Genomic DNA, 19,284 nt, shown 5'->3' with positions numbered 1-19,284 from the left:
CTCAGTCCCCCCATCAAGGACAGTTGCCCTCCATGACAGGAGTCATGGCTGCTCCCCTCTCTGAGTCATAACCGGCCCCTATCCCCAGCTGCCGCGTAACAATAATATTAACCCCTCTTATGTCTTAAGTAGCCAAAATGTGACAGACTTTGACAGGCAGTTTACAAGCATCATCTCATGACATCCACACACCAGCCAAGTAATGGGGGCCTCTGTGATACCTCAGCCATTCAGCCGTACTTCCGGGCCGCCTAGTCGCTGGGGATATACAGTGGTGAGCAGCACAGAGCCCCTCCCCTCACAGAGAGTGAGACCGCAAAGAAAAATCATCCAAACTTTGGAAATAAGGCAAAAAGATTTCTGCGGGCTTGTTCGCAGTCATACCAGGATATTGTCTAACTGGCCCACTTGTTGGTCACTTGCTGCTTTATTGGATTTAATATTGATTAGGGTCCTGACTCTCTAAAGTCAGATGGAAAAGTTGCTCCAGCAATTTCACTTGGATATATCCCAAAGAATCGAAACCAGAGTCTGACAGAGATACTTGTATACCTACATTCATACCAGTATTACTTATAATAGCTAAAAGGTGGAAGCAACCCCCAAATCCATCAACAGAAGAATGGATAAATAAAACCTATTTATGGTATAATAATAAAAAAAAGTTGTATATAACTACAGTGGGGTTAGATAAAAAGGAAGGAAATTCTGACACATGCTACCACATGGATGAACTTTGAGAACATTATGTTAAGTGAAATCAGCAAAAAGTAAAGGGTGTTTGACTCCACTTATGAGCTAAATAGTGTGATCAGATTTATAGAGATAGGACTTCCCTTGTGGGGCAGTTGTTAAGAATTTGCCTGCCAGTGCAGGGGACATGGGTTTGATCATTGGTCTGAGAAGATTCTTCATGTTGCAGGGAAGCTAAGCCCGTGCACCACGTCTACTGAAGGCTGCATACCTAAGCCTGTTCTCCACAACAAGAGAAGCCACCCAGTGAGAAGCCCATGCTTTGCAACTAGGAAGTAGCTCCTGCTCTCTGAAACTTGAGAAAGATGGTGAGCAGCAACAAAGACCCAGCACGGCCAAAAATTTTAAATTTATAGAGACAGAGGTAGAGGTTTGGTGGTTGGCAGGGGTTGCAGACAGAGGGGAATGATGAGTTGTTGTTTAATGGGTCCAAAGTTTTATAAGATGAAAAGCGTTCTTGAGACTCTTTGCAGAATCATGTGAACACACTTAGCACTAGTGAACTGTACACTTTAAAAAGCTTAAGATGGTGAATTTTATGCTATGTGCATAAAATAGTATATGCTATGCTATGCTATGTTAAAAATTTACTCCAATTTTTAAAAGTTGTTTTAAAATGAATTACAATTTCAAAATGAGTTAGTTATTTCTGGAAAAAATGGCTAATTTGCAAATGATTTTTTTGGTAAATAGATGCAAATGAATTCTGATAGAAAAAGTAACCTCAATGTTTACAGTTTTACAGCCTTGTAGGACTTTTTTTTTTCTTATTCAACTTTACAGTCTTATTCCAGCATTCTGTGTTCTAATGACCGGTGACTAGTTATCATTTTCTTATATTTTCCTTTGAACCAGCTTTATCAACCTGCTGGTCCTCTCAATAATTGGTTAAATACATCTTCGACATATGTTCACTATTTTGTATGAGAGTTCTTTACGTTCGAAAGTAAATTTTAGTGACTATATTATTCTAATAGTATATTCAGTTAGTTGCCACTTGTTGGGCCTGTAGGAACCTGAGATAAACACATTGAAGTTAAATCTTTGTACATATACTTAAACATTTTCCTAGAATGTTTTTCGGAAAGTAGGGCTGCTGGGTCCAAGGATATGCATATTTTAAAATCTAATTTTGTGTGTGTGTTAGTCAGTCAGCTGTGTCTGACTCTGCAACCCCGTGGCCTGTAGTCTTCCAGGTTCCTCCGTCCATGGAATTCTCCAGGCAAGAATACTGAAGAGGGTTGTCATTCCCTTCCCCAAGGGAATCTTCCCCACCCAGGGATCAAACCCAGGTCTCCTGTATTGCAACTGGATACTTTAGCAAAATCTAATTTTAAATTTTATCAAATGACTGGGATTCCCTAGTGGTCCAGTGATTAGGGCTCTGTGCTTCCACTGCAGGGGGCATAGGTTTGATCCCTGGTTGAGAAACTAAGATCTCTAAGCCGCTTGGCCTGGCCAAAAAAATAAATGTTTACAGGTACTAAGTTACTAAACTTGCAAGCTAGTCAGATAAAACTATAGGGTTTAAAACAAACAAGTTTCCATCTCTTATCTCACTCCGTCCCATCCGCACATTCCACACCTCAAACAACCAATTCCAATTTTTTTAGCTGTTTCTTGTGGTATTTATCTTGATATATCTAAATAGTAGACTTCCCTGGTGGCTTAGACGGTAAAGCATCTGTCTACAATGCAGGAGACCTGGGTTCGATCCCTGGGTCAGGAAGATCCCCTGGAGAAAGAAATGGCAACCCACTCCAGTACTCTTGTACTGGAGTTATGGCCAAACTAGATAGCATATTCAAAAGCAGAGACATTACTTTGCCAACAAAGGTTCGTCTAGTCAAGGCTATGGTTTTTCCTGTGGTCATGTATGGATGTGAGACTTGGACTGTGAAGAAGGCTGAGCGCCGAAGAATTGATGCTTTTGAACTGTGGTGTTGGAGAAGACTCTTGAGAGTCCCTTGGACTGCAAGGAGATCCAACCAGTCCATTCTGAAGGAGATCAGCCCTGGGATTTCTTTGGAAGGAATGATGCTAAAGCTGAAACTCCAGTACTTTGGCCACTTCATGCGAAGAGCTGACTCACTGGAAAAGACTCTGACGCTGGGAGGGATTGGGGGCAGGAGGAGAAGGGAACGACAGAGGATGAGATGGCTGGATGGCATCACTGACTCGATGGACGTGAGTCTGGGTGAACTCCGGGAATTTGTGATGGACAGGGAGGCCTGGCGTGCTGCGATTCATGGGGTCGCAAAGAGTCAGACACGACTGAGCGACTAAACCGAACTGAAAGGTACTTGACTCTGCTTAATGACTACACTATTGTTATTTGGTCTCTTTTGACCGTTTTCCTTTGTTTCTGCATTTACTCACTTCTCTGATTAAACTTGTTCTTTGGCTAAAGATTTTCCACAGACAAAAGGCAGGTAGAGGACAGGGAGGACAAGTACCATAGGGTCTTACTCGGTTTCAACATTATATACTATCATTTTATGATGGAAGATGGGAATTTAGCTTTGATGCAGAACCTCATCCATTCCCATTCTGACTCTTCTATAACCTCTCTCACCCCCTCCCTCCTCCATAAACTTTCTCCTTTCTCCATTCTCTCAATATAATTCTATCCCTTTGGTTAAAATCATTTTCATTGCTCATGTTATTTTGGACATGTGTCGCTCATGGCTGAACCATGTGCTGTACTATGATTTTCTTTCTGGCAAAGCTTTAGTTTCCCTGAACTTAATTTTCCTGAACTTGATTTTTTTTCTATGTACTTAGTAAAAAAAAAAAAAAAAATCAACTTCTTTAACATACAATCAACATAAAATAAAATATACCTATTTTACATGTATAATTCAATGAGTTTTGACTCATGCATACACACTCCAGTCAAGACATAAACCATTTCCATCACTGCCAGCAAATTCTTTACGGCTCTTTTGAAGTCAAACCCCACCCTCATCCCAGGCAACCACTGATTAGATTCTATCACTAGAGGTCAGTTGGACTAGTTCTTGAACATCATGTAAATGGAATCATTTTTTGAAAATTATACTTTGAAGACACAAACTTATAAGAAAAGCAATGATAACTCTGTGTCTTGATGGAAATAAGCTTGAAGAACACAAGGCCTGTTTCATTGTTAAGTCAGTGAAGTGTTTCTGGAAGAATTAAAAGAATACACCACCTCCACCAGACAGCATATTAAAAAAGCAGAGACATTACTTTACCAATAAAGGTCCATATAGTCAAAGCTATGGTTTTTCCAGTAGTCATGTATGGATGTGAGAGTTGGACCATAAAGACAGTTGAGTGGCGAGGAACTGATGCTTTTAAACTGTGGTTTTGGAGAAGACTCGTGAGAGTCTCTTGGACTGCAAGGAGATCCAACCAGTCCATCCTAAAGGAAATCAGTCCTGAATATTCATTGGAAGGACTGATGCCAAAGCTCCAACTTTGGCCACCTGATGCGAAGAACTGACTCATTGGGAAAGATCTTGATGCTGGGAAAGATTGAAGGCAGGAGGAGAAGGGGACGACAGAGGATGAGATGGTTGGATGGCACCACCGAGCCAATGGACATGAGTTTGAGCAAGCTCCTGGAGTTGGTGATGGACAGGGAGGACTGGAGTGCTGCAGTCCATGGGGTCACAGAGTCAGACACGACTGAGAGACTGAACTAACAATCTGGGCCGGCATTAGAATTAACCTGGAGTGGAAAGCTGTCCTGTGCAATGGGGATGGGGAGCATAGGAGTGTGAGGAGGTGCAACTGCGAAAGTGCAAATGTGGGCGGGCGGTCCACATAGAAGGAAGACTATGAGCAAAGTCCAGTAAGAAATGACAATTCCATTTGGACTCATTGTGGATTTCCTAACTTTTGTCCATTTTATTACCATGAAATTCATTTGCTCTCCAAGATTTTGCCAGTCCATCCAAGCAGGACAATTATGACTAGTAAATAAATTGATCTACCAGCTACATTTCAGTGTCTTCCCCTCACTAGACTGTAAACTCTTTGAAAGCAAGAACTTCATAATTAAACTCTTGTCACGTAGTAAGCATATTAATACTAGTTGAACTAATGAATGAGTAAATGAACGAATGATTTTATAAATACATGCAAGTCTCTGGAGGAAATGGTTGCCCTCGGATGTACGGTCTGGCCCAGAAGCCCTATAATGAGAACCGTCCCGGGACAGATCCCGAAAGCTAAAGAGACGCTCTAGGAAAGCTTCGCGCAATTTGCCGTGGTGCCGCTCTAGCCTCGAGGACAGCACTCTATGGCAGCGGGGAGGGCGGGGCCGGGGGCGTCCGGGACCTTATTGTCCGGGCGCGGCGGGGGCGCGCGCAGCGCGTGCGTAAGCGGCGGCGGTTGGCAGCGCGCGGACTGTGTGAAGTGAGGCGAGGCGGCTTCGGACCCACGGACCGACAGACCGGGCGGCCCCTACGGCCGTCAGCGGCCAGGCGGCCCGACATGTTGTCTGGGAAGAAGGCAGCGGCTGCAGCGGCGGCGGCGGCGGCGGCGGCGGCGGCGGCTGCCGGGTCGGAGGCCGGTGCGGGGGTAGCGGGTGGCGCGGAGAACGGCTCTGAGGTGGCCGCACCGCCCGCGGGCCTGTCCGGCCCCGGCGAGGCGGGGCCGGGGGCGGCTGGGGAGCGCACTCCCCGCAAGAAGGAGCCCCCGCGGGCCTCGCCCCCCGGCGGCCTGGCCGAGCCGCCGGGGTCCGCCGGGCCTCAAGCCGGGCCTACCGCCGTCCCTGGGTCTGCGACCCCCATGGAAACGGGAATCGCAGAGACGCCGGAGGGGCGACGGACCAGCCGGCGCAAGCGGGCGAAGGTGAGGCCCGACCCCCCACCCTCGACACAGAATCCCGGTGCCTAGCTCCCCTGAGGTTGTCCAGCCCGCGCTACCCCCGCCCCCACCTCCGCGAGCCCGGGTCTTGGGCCTTGAGCCCCACGCCCACCCCGACCTCCGGTCGCCGACCTCCACCCACCTCCCGGCCGGCTGACTGGGTGGGGTGAGCGAAGGGAAGGTGTTTGCCTGTGGTGAACGAGTCTTTGTGCAGGGACCCGGCCGTCCCAGGAAAAGGGGCATCTCGGATGGGAGTCTTTTCACTCATATACTTTTCGTCCACCTTTTCGTTTTCTTGACTGGGGAAAAAAAAAAAATGGCTCCCTGACGTGTTGTGGTTGGCCTTGTCGGGGACATTCATCCCTGTTTGTCCACAGATGTGTCTGGAAGCTGCTCGGCGGTATTTATGTGTTTCAGCTGGGAGCACATTGAGGCTGTAGGATGATGGTAAAGAAATTGTCTTAGCCGGAGAGATCGGGAGGGTGGGGGAAGGAACTTTTTTTTTTTTTTGAGCACTTTGCTCGGTGCTAGCGAGTTTTCCCCTTTTCATTCTATCAGAGATCTTTTGATGTGGATTTTTACACATGAGGAAGCTGATTAATATCAATTAGTCAAGGCACTGTTACAAGGACAGTATATACAGACAGTAGTTGCCTCACAATTCTGGATGCCAGATGCTGTGTTCAAAGCGTGACCAGCATTTTTATGTTTGTTAAAATAATAGTAACTGGCAGGTGTTGCTAGCCTCATTTCAGGAATGAGTAAGCTGAAGCTCCCAGTTTAAGCAACTTGTCCAGAGTCAGAAAGCTAAGTAAGTGGTGGAACTGGTATATAATCCCTACACTTACAACAGGGTAGGGTATCATCAACCTCTGAAACAAAGGACCACATGGGACACCAGTGAGCAGGGCACTGGGGCAGTGCGAGAGGCAGACTTCAGGCGTGGGCCTTTTCTGGGATTTCACGGTACAGTTGAAAAAACTGGAAATACATAGTTCTAAGTAACTAAATATGTAAATCGTGTAGCTTATGCCTATGATACCTATAATTTAAATGGGTGAGCCAGTTCAGTGTGCAGGAGGAGCTTCTTGAGTATTGCCCATACGGAGAGCCCTCAGAATAGATTGCCCAGTTTTGAGAGCCCTCTCACCAAGAATACCCTGCCCTAGGGATGTCTTGAGGGGAGAGGAAGGTTTAACCAAAGCACAGGTTGGCAACTTCCAACTCGGAAAAGAAATAGAGGACAGAAGCCCAATTGGGTTTTGATTTTACTATTTCAACAGATAATGTGGCCAGAAAACCAGAAGATGAGATTAAAAAATTTATTGAGGGAATTCACAAACAATAAATTTACCATTTTTGAGTCTATTCAGTGATTTTTATCATATTCACAAAGTTGGCAACCAGCACAACAGTCAGTTTTAGGATGTTTGTCATCATCCCCTAAAGACACTTGTAACAGCAGCAGGCACTACCCGTTCCTGCTTAACCGCAGCCCCTGGCAGTAACTAATTTCTGTCACTGTGGATTTGCTGTTTTCTGGACATTTTATGTAAATGGAGGCATATTTGGCCTTTTGTGTCTGGCTTTACCATGTTTTCAGAGTTCATCCGTGTTGTAGTACTTCCATTCAGAACTTAATAGTTCACAGGCCAAATAATATTCCAGTGTACGAATAGAGCACATTTTGTTTATCCATTCATCATTTTATAGACATTTGGGGTGTTTCCACTTTTTGACTATTAAGAGTATTGCTGCTGTGAACATTTGTGAAGTTTTTTCTGTGAAAATTTTTTTTTAATTAATTTATTTTTGACTCTGCTGGGTCTTCGTTGCCACACATGGGCTTTCTCTAGTTGCAGTGCCTGGGCTTCTTATTGTGGTGGCTTCTCTCTTGAAGCATGGTCTCTAGGTGCACGGCCTCAGTAGTGTGGTTCCAGGCTTAGTTGCTCTGAGGAATGTGGGATCTTCCTGGACCAGGGATTGAACCTGTGTGCTCTGCATTGGCAGATGGATTCTTAACTTCTGGACCACCAGGGAAGCCCTGTGTGAATGTTTTTGGTTCTCGGATTTGATACCTAGGAATGGAACTAATGGGTTGTATGGGATGCGACTTAGCAAGCATGGGTTGTTTAACTTTTTGAGGAGCTGCCAAACAGTTTTCCATAGCAGCCTCATCATTTTACATTCCAGCTACCGATATTTGAGAGTCCTAATTTCTCCAATCCTGTTTACACTTGATATTGTCTTTTTATTTATAGCCATTCTAGTGGGTGTGAAGTGGTATCTCATTGTGGTTTTTTAATATGTAAGCTAAAGATGTTGACTTGAGTATTTTCCCATATACTTATTGGCCATTTGTATATCTTTTTTGGTGAAAGTTGTCTTTCTATCATTGGCTCTTTTTCTGTTTGTTTCTTTAATTTATTTTTGGTTGTGTTGGGTCTTCATTGCTGGAAGGGCTTTTCTCTAGTTGCAGCTAGCGGGGGCTACCTTATGCAAAGAACTGACTCATTTGAAAAGACCCTGATGCTGGGAAATATTGAAAGCAGGAGAAGAAGGGAACGACAGCGGATGAGATGGTTGGATGGCATCACCAACTCAATGGACGTGAGTTTGAGTAAACTCCAGGAATTGGTGATGGACAGGGAGGCCTGTCGTGCAGTCCATGGGGATGCAGAGTCGGACACGACTGAGCAGCTGAACTGAACTGAGCGGGGCTGCTCTCTAGTTGTGGTGCACACGCTTCTCATTGCAGCAGCATCTCTTGTTGCAGAGCATGGGCTCTAGGGCACACGGGCTTCATTAGCTGCGGCACATGGGCTCAGTAATTGTGGCCCCCAGGCTGTAGAGCACAGGTCAGTAGTTGTGGCCCAGGGCTTAGTTGCTCCAGGGCATGTGGAATCTTCCAGGATTAGATTAGGGATTGAACCTGTGCATTCTGTGTTGGCAGGTGGATATTTTTTTTTTTTTTTTTTTTGCTGCTGAGAGTTTCCTGGTGGCTCAGACAATAAAGATTCTGTCTGCAGTGCAGGAGACCCAGGTTTGATCGCTGGGTCAGGAAGATCCCCTGAAGAAAGAAAAGACAACCTACTCCAGTTTTGTTGCCTGGAGAGTTCCATAGACAGAGGAGCCTGGACAGGACTATAGTCCATGGGGTCACTAAGAGTTGGATGTGACTGAGTGACTAACACTTCTTTATCACTGAGCCACCAGGGAATCCCTCCTTGGCTCATCTTTAAATTGTGTTGTTATTTTTATTGTTGAGTAGTTCGAGTTCTGTATATATGGTGATTACAAAAGTTTTAATTTTGGTTTCCAATTTATTAACATTTTTTCTTTTGTCCCTTTTGCTTCTAGTGTTCCATCTAAGGAACTGTTGCCTAATTCAGTGTCATAAAGATTTACTCCTGTGTTTTCTTCTAACAGTTTTATACTTTTAACTCTTTTAGGTCAATGATCATTTTGGAGTTAATTTTTATAGATGGCTTTAGGTAGAAGTTCAGCTTCATTCTTTTGCCTGTGTATATCTACTTGTCCCAACACAATTTGTTGAAGCTATTCTGTCTCCCTGTGAATGGTTGACACCCTTGTTGATTGACTATAAGTGTGAGTTTATTTTTGGACTCTCACTTCTATATTTCTGTTCTTATGCCAGCAACAGACTGACCTGATTACTGTAGGTTGACAGTATGTTTTGAAATCAGGAAGTATGAGTTCTCCAACTTTATTCTTTTTCAAGATTGTTTTGGCCATTCTTTATCTCTTGCATTTCCATATAAATTTTAGGATCGATATGTCATTTCTGCAAAAAAGGCAGCTGAAATTCTGATTGGCATCACGTTGAATCTGTAGATTAATTTGGGTCATGCTATAAGACTTCTGTCTTCGTAATTCTCCTGTGTTTGTTTTAATTTTCCTTTGTGATTAGCTCTGAAGCTCCTAAAAGAAAAATGAGTTGTGTGTGTATTTGGAGAGCACCTAGAAAGTAAAGAACTGGAGAAGCTGACCTATGTATTCAGAGCTAGTCTTGGGAGCCAAAGAAAACAGACTTCAAGGGATAGAGTGTCCAAAAAGGGGTAAAATGTAAGCTGAGTCCAGTGTAAATAGGCCTTGCTTCAAGAGTTCTGAGGTTTATCCAGGGGATATATACCCTTATTTTTTGCTTGGGAGTGTATTCAGTTTTTCTGGGGAGATTTAAAAATTATATATATAATATATAATTATATAAATAAGTAAATGTATATATAATTGTGTAATTGAAATTAAGTTTAGGGTATTGTATTGGAAGGAATCCAGGCAATTGAAGTTCCCTGATGCTCAGGTTTCATTAGTTTCAGAGTAAATTTACCTCTGAATGTGTGTGCTAACATTATGGCAAACTAAGGTTTGAAATTGTTGGGTTGGACTGAGGCTTTGGGAACAACACACAGCTTAAGGAATGGCGTCCTTGAGCTGAGCCTTGAGAAAGGACAGAATTTTTTATAGTAGTCTGGAAAAGGATGCACTTCTGGAATTAATTCATCCTCCTGTGATTGATTCCCTTTCCTCAGGAAAATAAATCCTATCTATAACATTATTAGGTTTATATATAATGAAAACAAAACGCTTATTTCAGTGTCTGGCACCCAGTGATTAAGTGCTACGAGCTGAGAGAAAGAGGTGAGAAATGCTTGGAATATAATAGGAAGTGGTCTGAAAAGCAGAAAGGAAATCCAGAGTGGACAACTGAATGTTGAAAACAGTGGGCAAAAGAATTTAATTGCAAATGAGATTTTTCTAGGAGCAAGATAAGTTGGAGGGATTGTAGTCGGAGTGTTGTATAGAGTTGTGTCTAGGTTGTAGAGATCTGTACTGTGCAGTATGGTAGCCACTGGGCAATTGTGGCTATTGAGCGCTTAACATGTGGCTAGTAGATTGCTGCTGCTGCTAAGTCGCGTTAGTCGTGTCCAACTCCGTGTGACCCCATAGATGGCAGCCCACTAGGCTCCCCCGTCCCTGGGATTCTCCAGGCAAGAACACTGGAGTGGGTTGCCATTGCCTTCTCTGGCTAGTAGATTGAGAAAACTGAATTTTTAATTTTAATTTAATCCTAAGTAGCCACATGGTGAGGGGCTTCCCTGGTGGCTCAGTGGTAAAGAACCTACCTGCCAATGTAGGAGGTGCAGGTTCGATCCCTGGGTCAGAAAGATCCCCTGGAGAAGAAATGGCAATGTACTCCAGTATTCTTGCTGGGAAATCCCATGGACAGAGGAGCCTGGTCACTACACTCTATGGGGTCATGAAAGTCAGACACTACTAAGCAACTAAACAGCAATAACAAGTGCTCAGTAGCCACGGTTAGTGCTACCTTATTGGAAGCACAGATGCACAACTTTACCATTATCACAGAAAATTCTACCAGACAATATTGCTAGATTATGAAGGGTAAGTACTATGAGAATTTAGAGAAGGGAAAGATATATTTGTGAGTGTGGAAGACTTAGGGAGTGATTTGCAGAGGAGGTGTTCCTTGAATTTTAAGCATTGGATTTATAGAAAAAGGTGAGGGTAGCTTTTAGGGAATTTAGGGATGATTTTGACTAGTATGTTAGAAAATGATTAGAGGTAAGTTTGACTAGCTAGAGCCAGAGAGTTCTTAAGCTGCTATGACAGTTTGGGCATTCATCTGTTAAACTGTGTGAAATATAACATATTTGGAAAAATTAATCTGGCAGTTGTGTCCTTAGGTGAATTACAAGAAAAAACTGTTAAAAGATGAGCTTTAAGGTGATTGGGAAGTGAATGAATCACTCTAGCGAGGGTGTGGAGGAGAGAAGAGACTAGAGATGTAAATTTGAGAGTCATGGGTGTACAGGTAAGAACAAGTACCCTTCTGACTCATATCTGCCTCTTGGGGCATCTTTTGTCCTTGATTATAAGTAGTTGTAGAACCTCTGAGGTTCTGTTGTTGTTCAGTCTCTCAGTCGTGTCCAACTCTTTGTGATCCCATGGACTGCAGCACGCCAGGCTTCCCTGTCCTTCACCATTCCCACAGCTTGTGCAAACTCATGTCCACTGAGTTGGTGATGTCATCCAACCATCTTGTCCTTTTCTGTCAGCCCCTTTTCCTCCTGCCTTCGATCTTTCCCAACATCTGTATTTTCCAGTGAGTTGGCTCTTCCTATCAAGTGTCTAAAGTATTGGAGCATCATCCTCAGCCCCTCCAGTGAATATACAGGACTGATTTCCATTAGAATGGACTGGTTGGATCTCCTTGCAGTCCAAGGGACTCTCAGGAGTCTTCTCCAACACCACAGTTCAAAAGCATCAAATCTTCGGCACTCATCTTTCTTTATGGTCCAACTCTCACATCCATACATGACTACTGGAAAAACCATAGCCTTGACTAGATGGACCTTTGTCCCCAAAGTAATGTCTCTGCTTTTTAATATGCTGTTTAGGTTTTGTCACAGCTTTTCTTCCAAGGAGCAAGGATCTTTTAATTTCATGGCTGCAGTCACCATCTGCAGTGATTTTGGAGCCCAGAAAAATAAAGTCTGTCACTGTTTCCAGTGTTTCCCCATCTATTTGCCATGAAGTGATGGGATCAGATGCCATGATCTTAGTTTTTTGAATGTTGAGTTTTAAGCCAGTTTTTTCACTCTCCTCTTTCACCTTCATCGAGAAGCTCTTTAGTTCCTCTTTGCTTTCTGCCATAAGGGTGGTGTCATCTGCGTATCTGAGGTTATTGATTTTTCTTCCAATAACCTTGTTTCCAGCTTGTTCTTCATCCAGCCCAGCATTTCACATAATGTACTCTACATACAAGTTAAATAAGCAGAGAATTTTACTTAAGGATAAAAGATTCCCAGTCCTTTGTGTTGAGAGCATTCAGTCTTCTGAGTTGGTGCTGCTGGTAAAGAACCAAACTGCCAGTGCAGAAGACTTAAGAGATGCGGGTTTGATCCCTGGGTTGGGAAGATTCCCTGGAGGAGGGCATGGCAACCCACTCCAATAATCTTGCCTGGAGAATCCCATGAACAGAGGAGCCTGGCAGGCTATACTCCATGGAGTCACACAGAGTCAAACAACTGAAGCGACTTAGCACAGCACACAAATGAGTCCCAATTGTTTGTGTTCACAGCATCCATTCTTTTTCTCAGGGTGATAGTTTTTATTTTTTAGAGTTTGTATGATTCTTTCAGATGGTTTTTAAACTTTTTTTAGCAAGTGGAAAAATCATTTTTTACAAAATAGAATTTTATGTTGTTGACCAGTTGCTCAGTCGTGTCCGCTTCCCTGTCCTTCATTATCTCCCAGAGTTTTCTCAAACTCAAGTCCATTGAGTCAGTGATGCCATCCAACCATCTCATCCTCTGTCCCCTCTTTCTCCTCCTGCCCTCAGTCTTTCCCAGCATCAGGTTCTTTTCCAGTGAGTTGGCTCTTCACATCAGGTGTCCAGAGTATCAGAACTTAACTTTAATCTTGTATTCTTTTTTCCTTCAAAGGGCTTGATGTCTTAGGCAAAAGCTGAACTACTGCAGTAGAGAGGATCTTACTGTTTGTCTTTGTCTCAGAATTTGCATATTGCCCAGTTCCATAGTAGGCACTTGTTAAGTGATTATTCATTGAATGTTTTGAACTGATACCCAGGGGGATTAAAGGGCTGAATTTTGGAGACAGTGGGGTCAAGCATTGTTGAGGGGTAAAAGGAGAAAGGAGGCTACATACTATAAACATATATTACATTTTCTAACCCCTTCCCTTTCTGAAACTTTTTTCCCTCCTTGCTGCTTTACCCATTACCCTGAGGTCTGTTCTGTAGTTTATCTCAGTCAAATAGGATAAAGTTTCAGTTCAGTTCAGTCACTCAATCGTGTCCGACTCTTTGTGACCCTATGGACCTCAGCACGCCAGGCCTCCCTATCCATCACCAACTCCCGGAGTCCACCCAAACCCATATCCATCGAGTCAGTGATGCCATCCAACCATCTCATCATCTGTCATCCCCTTCTCCTCCTGCCCTCAATCTTTCCCAGCATCAGAGTCTTTTCAAATGAGTCAGCTCTTCATATCAGGTGGCCAAAGTATTGTCAGCTTCAACACTCAGGACTGATTTCCTTTAGGATGGACTGGTTGGACCTCCTTGCTGTCCAAGGGACTCTCAAGAATCCAACACCGCAGTTCAAAAACATCAATTCTTCGGCACTCAGCTTTCTTTATAGTCCAACTCTCACATCCATACATGACCACTGGAAAAACCATAGCCTTGACTAGATGGACCTTTGTTGGCAAAGTAATATCTCTGCTTTTTAATATGCTGTCTAGGTTGGTTATAACTTTCCTTCCAAGGAGTATGTGTCTTTTAATTTCGTGGCTGCAGTCACCATCTGCAGTGATTTTGGAGCCCAGAAAAATAGTCAGCCACTGTTTCCATTGTTTCCCCATCTATTTGCCATGAAGCGATGGAACTGGATGCCATGATCTTAGTTTTCTGAATGTTGAGCTTTAAGCCAAGTATCTACATTTCTGGGAGATTTTACTGTAAAATCTCTATGAGATGTTTACCTGATCAAGTTTATTTTGTTTGCCACGAGAGTTTCAGCTTATTAAGGACAGAGAGACTCATTTACAATCATTTTCTCCACTGTGCCGTGTTCTCAATGTTTAGTGTTTGATAGATAAATTCATGTGTTAAATAAGATTCTTAAAGCACAACAAAACTTCAATTTATCCGTAATTGTTTCCATTTTCTAATCCAATCCATGTTTTCAGTAAAACTCTTATGTCTGCTCCCTTAGCTACTGACTCCCCAAATCTGTGGTCATGTCATTAAAAAAAAAAAATAATAGCAGCCAACCATCTGGAGCTATTTCAGAGATATTTAAAAATTAAAATAGATTATACTCTTTATGATCCACAAGATTTCACATTTCAGAAGCCTAATAAGTTAGCTTTGTTTATGTGGAAGCCATGTTGTCCTTGCCCTGTCTGTCTCAATAGCCAGTAAGTTGTTTATTTTATTCATTTTGTCTTTTCATTGAATCCAGGATAGAGAGCTGTTGTTTCTGTGGCTTCTTGAAATCTTTATTGGGATGGGAGTTGAAATGATGATTTGACAGTGTTCCAAGGTTTTTTCCTATTTCCTAAGAAATAGTAATTAGAAGTACAGATTGGCATTAGACAGACTTGTTATTCTAGTTGACTATATTTTTGTCTGACTGAGGACTATTTTAGTCTTTTTTCAAAGCTATGGTTTTTCCAGTAGTCATGTATGGATGTGAGAGTTGGACTATAAAGAAAGCTGAGCGCCGAAGATTTGGTGCTTTTGAACTGTGGTGTTAGAGAAGACTCTTGAGAGTCCCTTGGACTGCAAGGAAATCAAACCAGTCCATCCTAAGGAAATCAGTCCTGAATATTCGTGGGAAGGACTGATGCTGAAGCTGAAACTCCAGTACTTTGGCCACCTTATGCAAAGAACTGACTTATCTGAAAAGACCCTGATGCTGGGAAAGATTGAAGGCAGAAGGAGAAAGGAACAACAGAGGATGAGATGGTTGGATGGCATCACTGACTTGATGGACATGAGTTTGAGCAAGCTCCGGGAGTTGGTGGTGGACAGGGAAGCCTGTTGTGCTGCAGTCCATGGGGTCACAAAGAGTTGGATGCGACTGAACTGAACAAGGTTGATGACTGTTTGTAGTATCACATTACACATTTTAACAGAGAGATAGATCCATAATAATCTTTGCTATCCTAAGTTGCTCTACCCCACAATAAAACATTCAGTAGGACTGCTTCCTCTTTCTACTTGTGACTGGATTTCCTCTTTATAACCAGTGTTAATTAGTAGTAAGGCTTGTAGTCTCCATTTCCCCATGACTCTTTGCTGTAATCATTCAACTCTCTTCAGTCACCAGTGTTTTGTTTTCTTTAAGCATATGTACCTTTTTATTGTTTTTGACTATTGCCATTTGCAGCTTTTATTCCCTGCCCACCATCCTCACCTCTGATTTGGTTTCTGAAATTCTTTTGCTGTTTTCCTATTTTTTCCTATTTCCTATGGAACAGTAGTTAGAAGTACAGATTGGCATTGGACAGACTTGTTTCTAGTTGACTATATTTTTGTCTGACTGAGGACTATTTTAGTCTGTCGTTGAAACTTCCAGTATGTGAACATAATATATATGTACATACAAATGCACACACAAACACAGTTTTTAATTGTAGAGAGCCTCAGAGTCGTTAATTTGAATTTCAGTACTATGATGTGAAAGTTAGTTTGGGCTAAATCTGAACTGACAAAAGATTGTTTCATGAGTGATTTTGTTTTAACAGTTACCTGTTAGGAGCTCACCTGTTCTTTGTTATTTGCTTATTTCCTTTTAAAATTGAAGATAGAAAGCAATTCACATTTACTTACAGTTCCAAATTGAGTTTCTGACTTTAGACGTCCACTGTATTTAGCTTTTCCTGGTATAATCTCCATATAGGTAGAGTATAGAGAGATGGATGAAAGTTTGGCCAACCTCTCAGAAGATGAGTATTATTCAGAAGAAGAGAGAAATGCTAAAGCGGAGAAGGAAAAGAAGCTTCCTCCACCACCCCCTCAAGCCCCACCTGAGGAAGAAAATGAAAGTGAGCCTGAGGAACCATCTGGTGAGTTGTAGTAACTAACCACAGTTTTGTTTTATCTTAGCAATAAGAATACATGCATTTACTCCTATTCTGCAATGTTATTGATGTCTTTGGTTTATACTCTGATATTGGCCATGTGTATTTTAGTATGTGTATATGTGCATATACATGTTTACACACATACATATACGTACGTAATGGTACTGACATTCTTTTTGTGTGCATCTGTACATGTAGGAGGAAAGTAAAGAAGGAGGGTAAAAGGATAATGGCTATGTAAGGCAGTTGGAAGGTTGGAGAAAATGAACAATTGGAGAAAACATACAAAAGTCAAACCCAAAGAACCAAACCTCTCACTGGTAACTCTGATTCAGAATTTAGAGGTAGAATGGTTCAGAAATTATTCTAGCTAAATTGTGCCACTTACTTTATGGTTAGATACTTTCTGATAAAACTGTCATGGTGTGTATCAGTTTTGAAGAGGGTCTTTCTGGTGAACGAATGTAAAATGTAGTCTAAAGTCAAAAAGAAAAGGCCTGAATGCCTGTTGTTTAGTTATTGAGCCCTGTACTCAAAAGAATGTGGTGAGAAAAGGCTATGAAGAGATTCTAAGGTCACAGTCTTCCTGTGACCTGGAAAGATTGCTGGAGTCTATGGTACTGTTTTCAGAGCTACAAACATCTTTAAAAATTCTCACTAACATCCCTTCATGAGTCCTGCTGAAGATACCCAGACCAATCAGGAATACCCTTTTGTTTTGGAAGACCAGCCAAAGAAGAATCTTAGTTAATATTTCATATCTTCTGCCTTTAAAGGCATTTCATTAACTCCTCTTGACTTTGGATTTTTACTAGTTCTTCTCTTTAAAATATTTTCTGTATTTCCAGTACCAGCTCCAGGCCCACTCACCTCACCAATTCTTTTAGTTCTGCACCTTTTAAAAATAAAGTACTTGTTTCAGATCCCATCTGTTGTATGTTGCATCACTTTCATAGGTACCCTAATTAAGACATACTATCTTTAAGAAATTTTATCATTTTTTTTAGTTTTTTTATGGTTGGTGCTGTTTGTTTCTCTCCTCTATTATGTTATATAAATACCCAGAAATCACTGTATTTTTTTCAAGGGATTAATACTGATGTATCACTTGAGAGTGTAACAAATCAGGTGTTAATTTAAACTTAGAACTTATCAAACAGGTTCTGAGGTTAAAATTCAAAAATAAAAATTTATAATTTATAATAATTGTAAGTAAGTGTAATGAAAGTTCACAGTTGGAGTGCATTTAGAAAAAGATTCTGGGTTTAATTCTTCTTAAGAATCAAATTTTCTAAGAATGGTTTTCCTAAAACTTTCTTAAAATGACTTATCAATTACTTCCTAGGAGTGGCATATTATCTTTGGGAGTAATGTCCCTGTGGCGTATGTACCTCAGCAACACTGCCTCTCTTTTTGTTGATTTATTTTTCCTCTTCTTTCTAGTCTTTTACATTTAGCTCTCTCCCCTTCTTTCTGTCCTTACTCCCAGCTCTCCCCTTGACTCTGCCCCTTTCTTCTATAACTTTCTTTGATTCTTGCCTTTCTTTTCTTCTGCCTTTGCTGTAGATTTGCTTATGCAACACGTGGTAATAATCAGATAATCTGATATCTCAGATACTGCCTCCCTCTCTTTTTCGTGTGGTTGTCAGTGTCTCCAGGAAGAAGCTGATTTACTGGTTAAGTTGATACACACTTTGTCCTCCGAAAATTTTAAACCAAGTCTTAGTGTTTTCTTTCTTGTAAAAGAGGTTTTTTATTTTGCTTTCTTTTCCCATAAATGTCAGGTACTGTTTCTACAAAAAGTAAATATCTTAGCAGAGGGATTTAGGATCTGTGGAACTGTTGTTATGCCTTTACATTCTAGTTCGTTTTAATCCAGTGGTTTAGTTTAAATAAGTTTTAAACTGTTTAATAATTAGGAGAAAGTTAAAGTTTATTTTCTCAAGTTTAGGATATATTCCGTGCTCAGAAGTTTATTGATTACAGCCAAAACTTCTAACCATTTGTGCTTATGAAAATAGTTATCTTTCCTCTAAAACAACTTAAATTTTTTAAAACATTGTAGGGTGAATTAGCGAAGTACTTTCCTTGGGAAAGTAGTGGTAACTTACTGGCCTGCAGAATTTAGAAATAGTTTGAGTCCTCATGGTGAATAATTAAATATTATCAGGGGAGTTCAAGTACGTAGAAACTGCCCAGGTTTTCCATATCTCTTGTCCTATCTGAACTAGTTCTGTCACCTAAGTTTTCATTCAGGAATGAGTGGTGGCTTTGTCCTATGGGTATCTTAAAATCTTGAGAGACAATGTGGATTTGATTCTTTATATGTGTGTGTGTATATATATCTATATATGAAGATTTATTTACTTGTCTTTAGCTGTGCTGGGTCTCTGTTGCTGAGTGCCATCTTTTCTAGTTGTGGCAAGCGGGACTGCCCTTCACTGTGATGCGTGGGCTTATCATTGAGGTGGCTTCTCTGTTGCGGAGCACAGGCTTTAGGGCATACTTCAGTAGTTGCGGCCCATGGGCTCTGTAGTGGCTCCAGGGCTCTGGAGTGCTGGCTGAGTAGTTGTGGTGCGCCTGCTTAGTTGCCGTGCAGCATGTGGGATCTTCCCAGAGCAGGGACTGAACTTGTGTCTCCTGCATTAGCAGGTGGATTCTTAACCACTGTGCCACCCAGAGAAGCCCTAGGTCTGGTTCTATGCCGAATCTTTTCAGTCTTTTTAGGTGGTAACTAGACATTAACTTGGAGGAGGAAATGGCAGCCCACTCCAGTATTCTTGCCTGGGAAATCCCATGGACAGAAGAGCCTGGTGGGCTACAGTCCATGGGGTCTCAAGTGTAGGACACAGCTTAGCTACTGAACAACAAGACGTTAACTTAGTCTCTTAAAATATAGAAGGTTTGAATACATTTCATTCTTAGCAATTTTTAAACATGTTTAGAAAATTTGCTTTGCTTTCCATAGTGTTAATCTTTAGAATAAGCTATTTTGTTAATTATGAAATCACAATG

General features: G+C 41.9%; 1 protein-coding gene across 2 annotated transcripts in view; it reads left to right on the top strand.

Annotated features, from left to right (window-relative positions):
- The first annotated feature begins 5,087 nt into the window (after positions 1–5,087).
- Positions 5,088–19,284, top strand: part of KDM1A (lysine demethylase 1A) — a 66,090-nt gene continuing 51,893 nt past the window's right edge. For both annotated transcript variants that reach the window (XM_025278755.3, XM_006056545.4), the window contains exons 1-2: positions 5,088–5,595; positions 16,086–16,251. In XM_025278755.3, coding sequence (XP_025134540.3) covers positions 5,236–5,595; positions 16,086–16,251 — 526 coding nt within the window. In that variant the 5' untranslated portion in view covers positions 5,088–5,235. The remainder of the gene's footprint in view (positions 5,596–16,085; positions 16,252–19,284) is intronic.

Source organism: Bubalus bubalis, chromosome 2 (genome assembly GCF_019923935.1).
Source record: "Bubalus bubalis isolate 160015118507 breed Murrah chromosome 2, NDDB_SH_1, whole genome shotgun sequence".
Classification (NCBI taxonomy): Eukaryota; Metazoa; Chordata; class Mammalia; order Artiodactyla; family Bovidae; genus Bubalus; species Bubalus bubalis.
The sequence above is the reverse complement of the archived record's forward strand: the minus strand, read 5'-3'. Positions and strand labels throughout refer to the sequence as shown.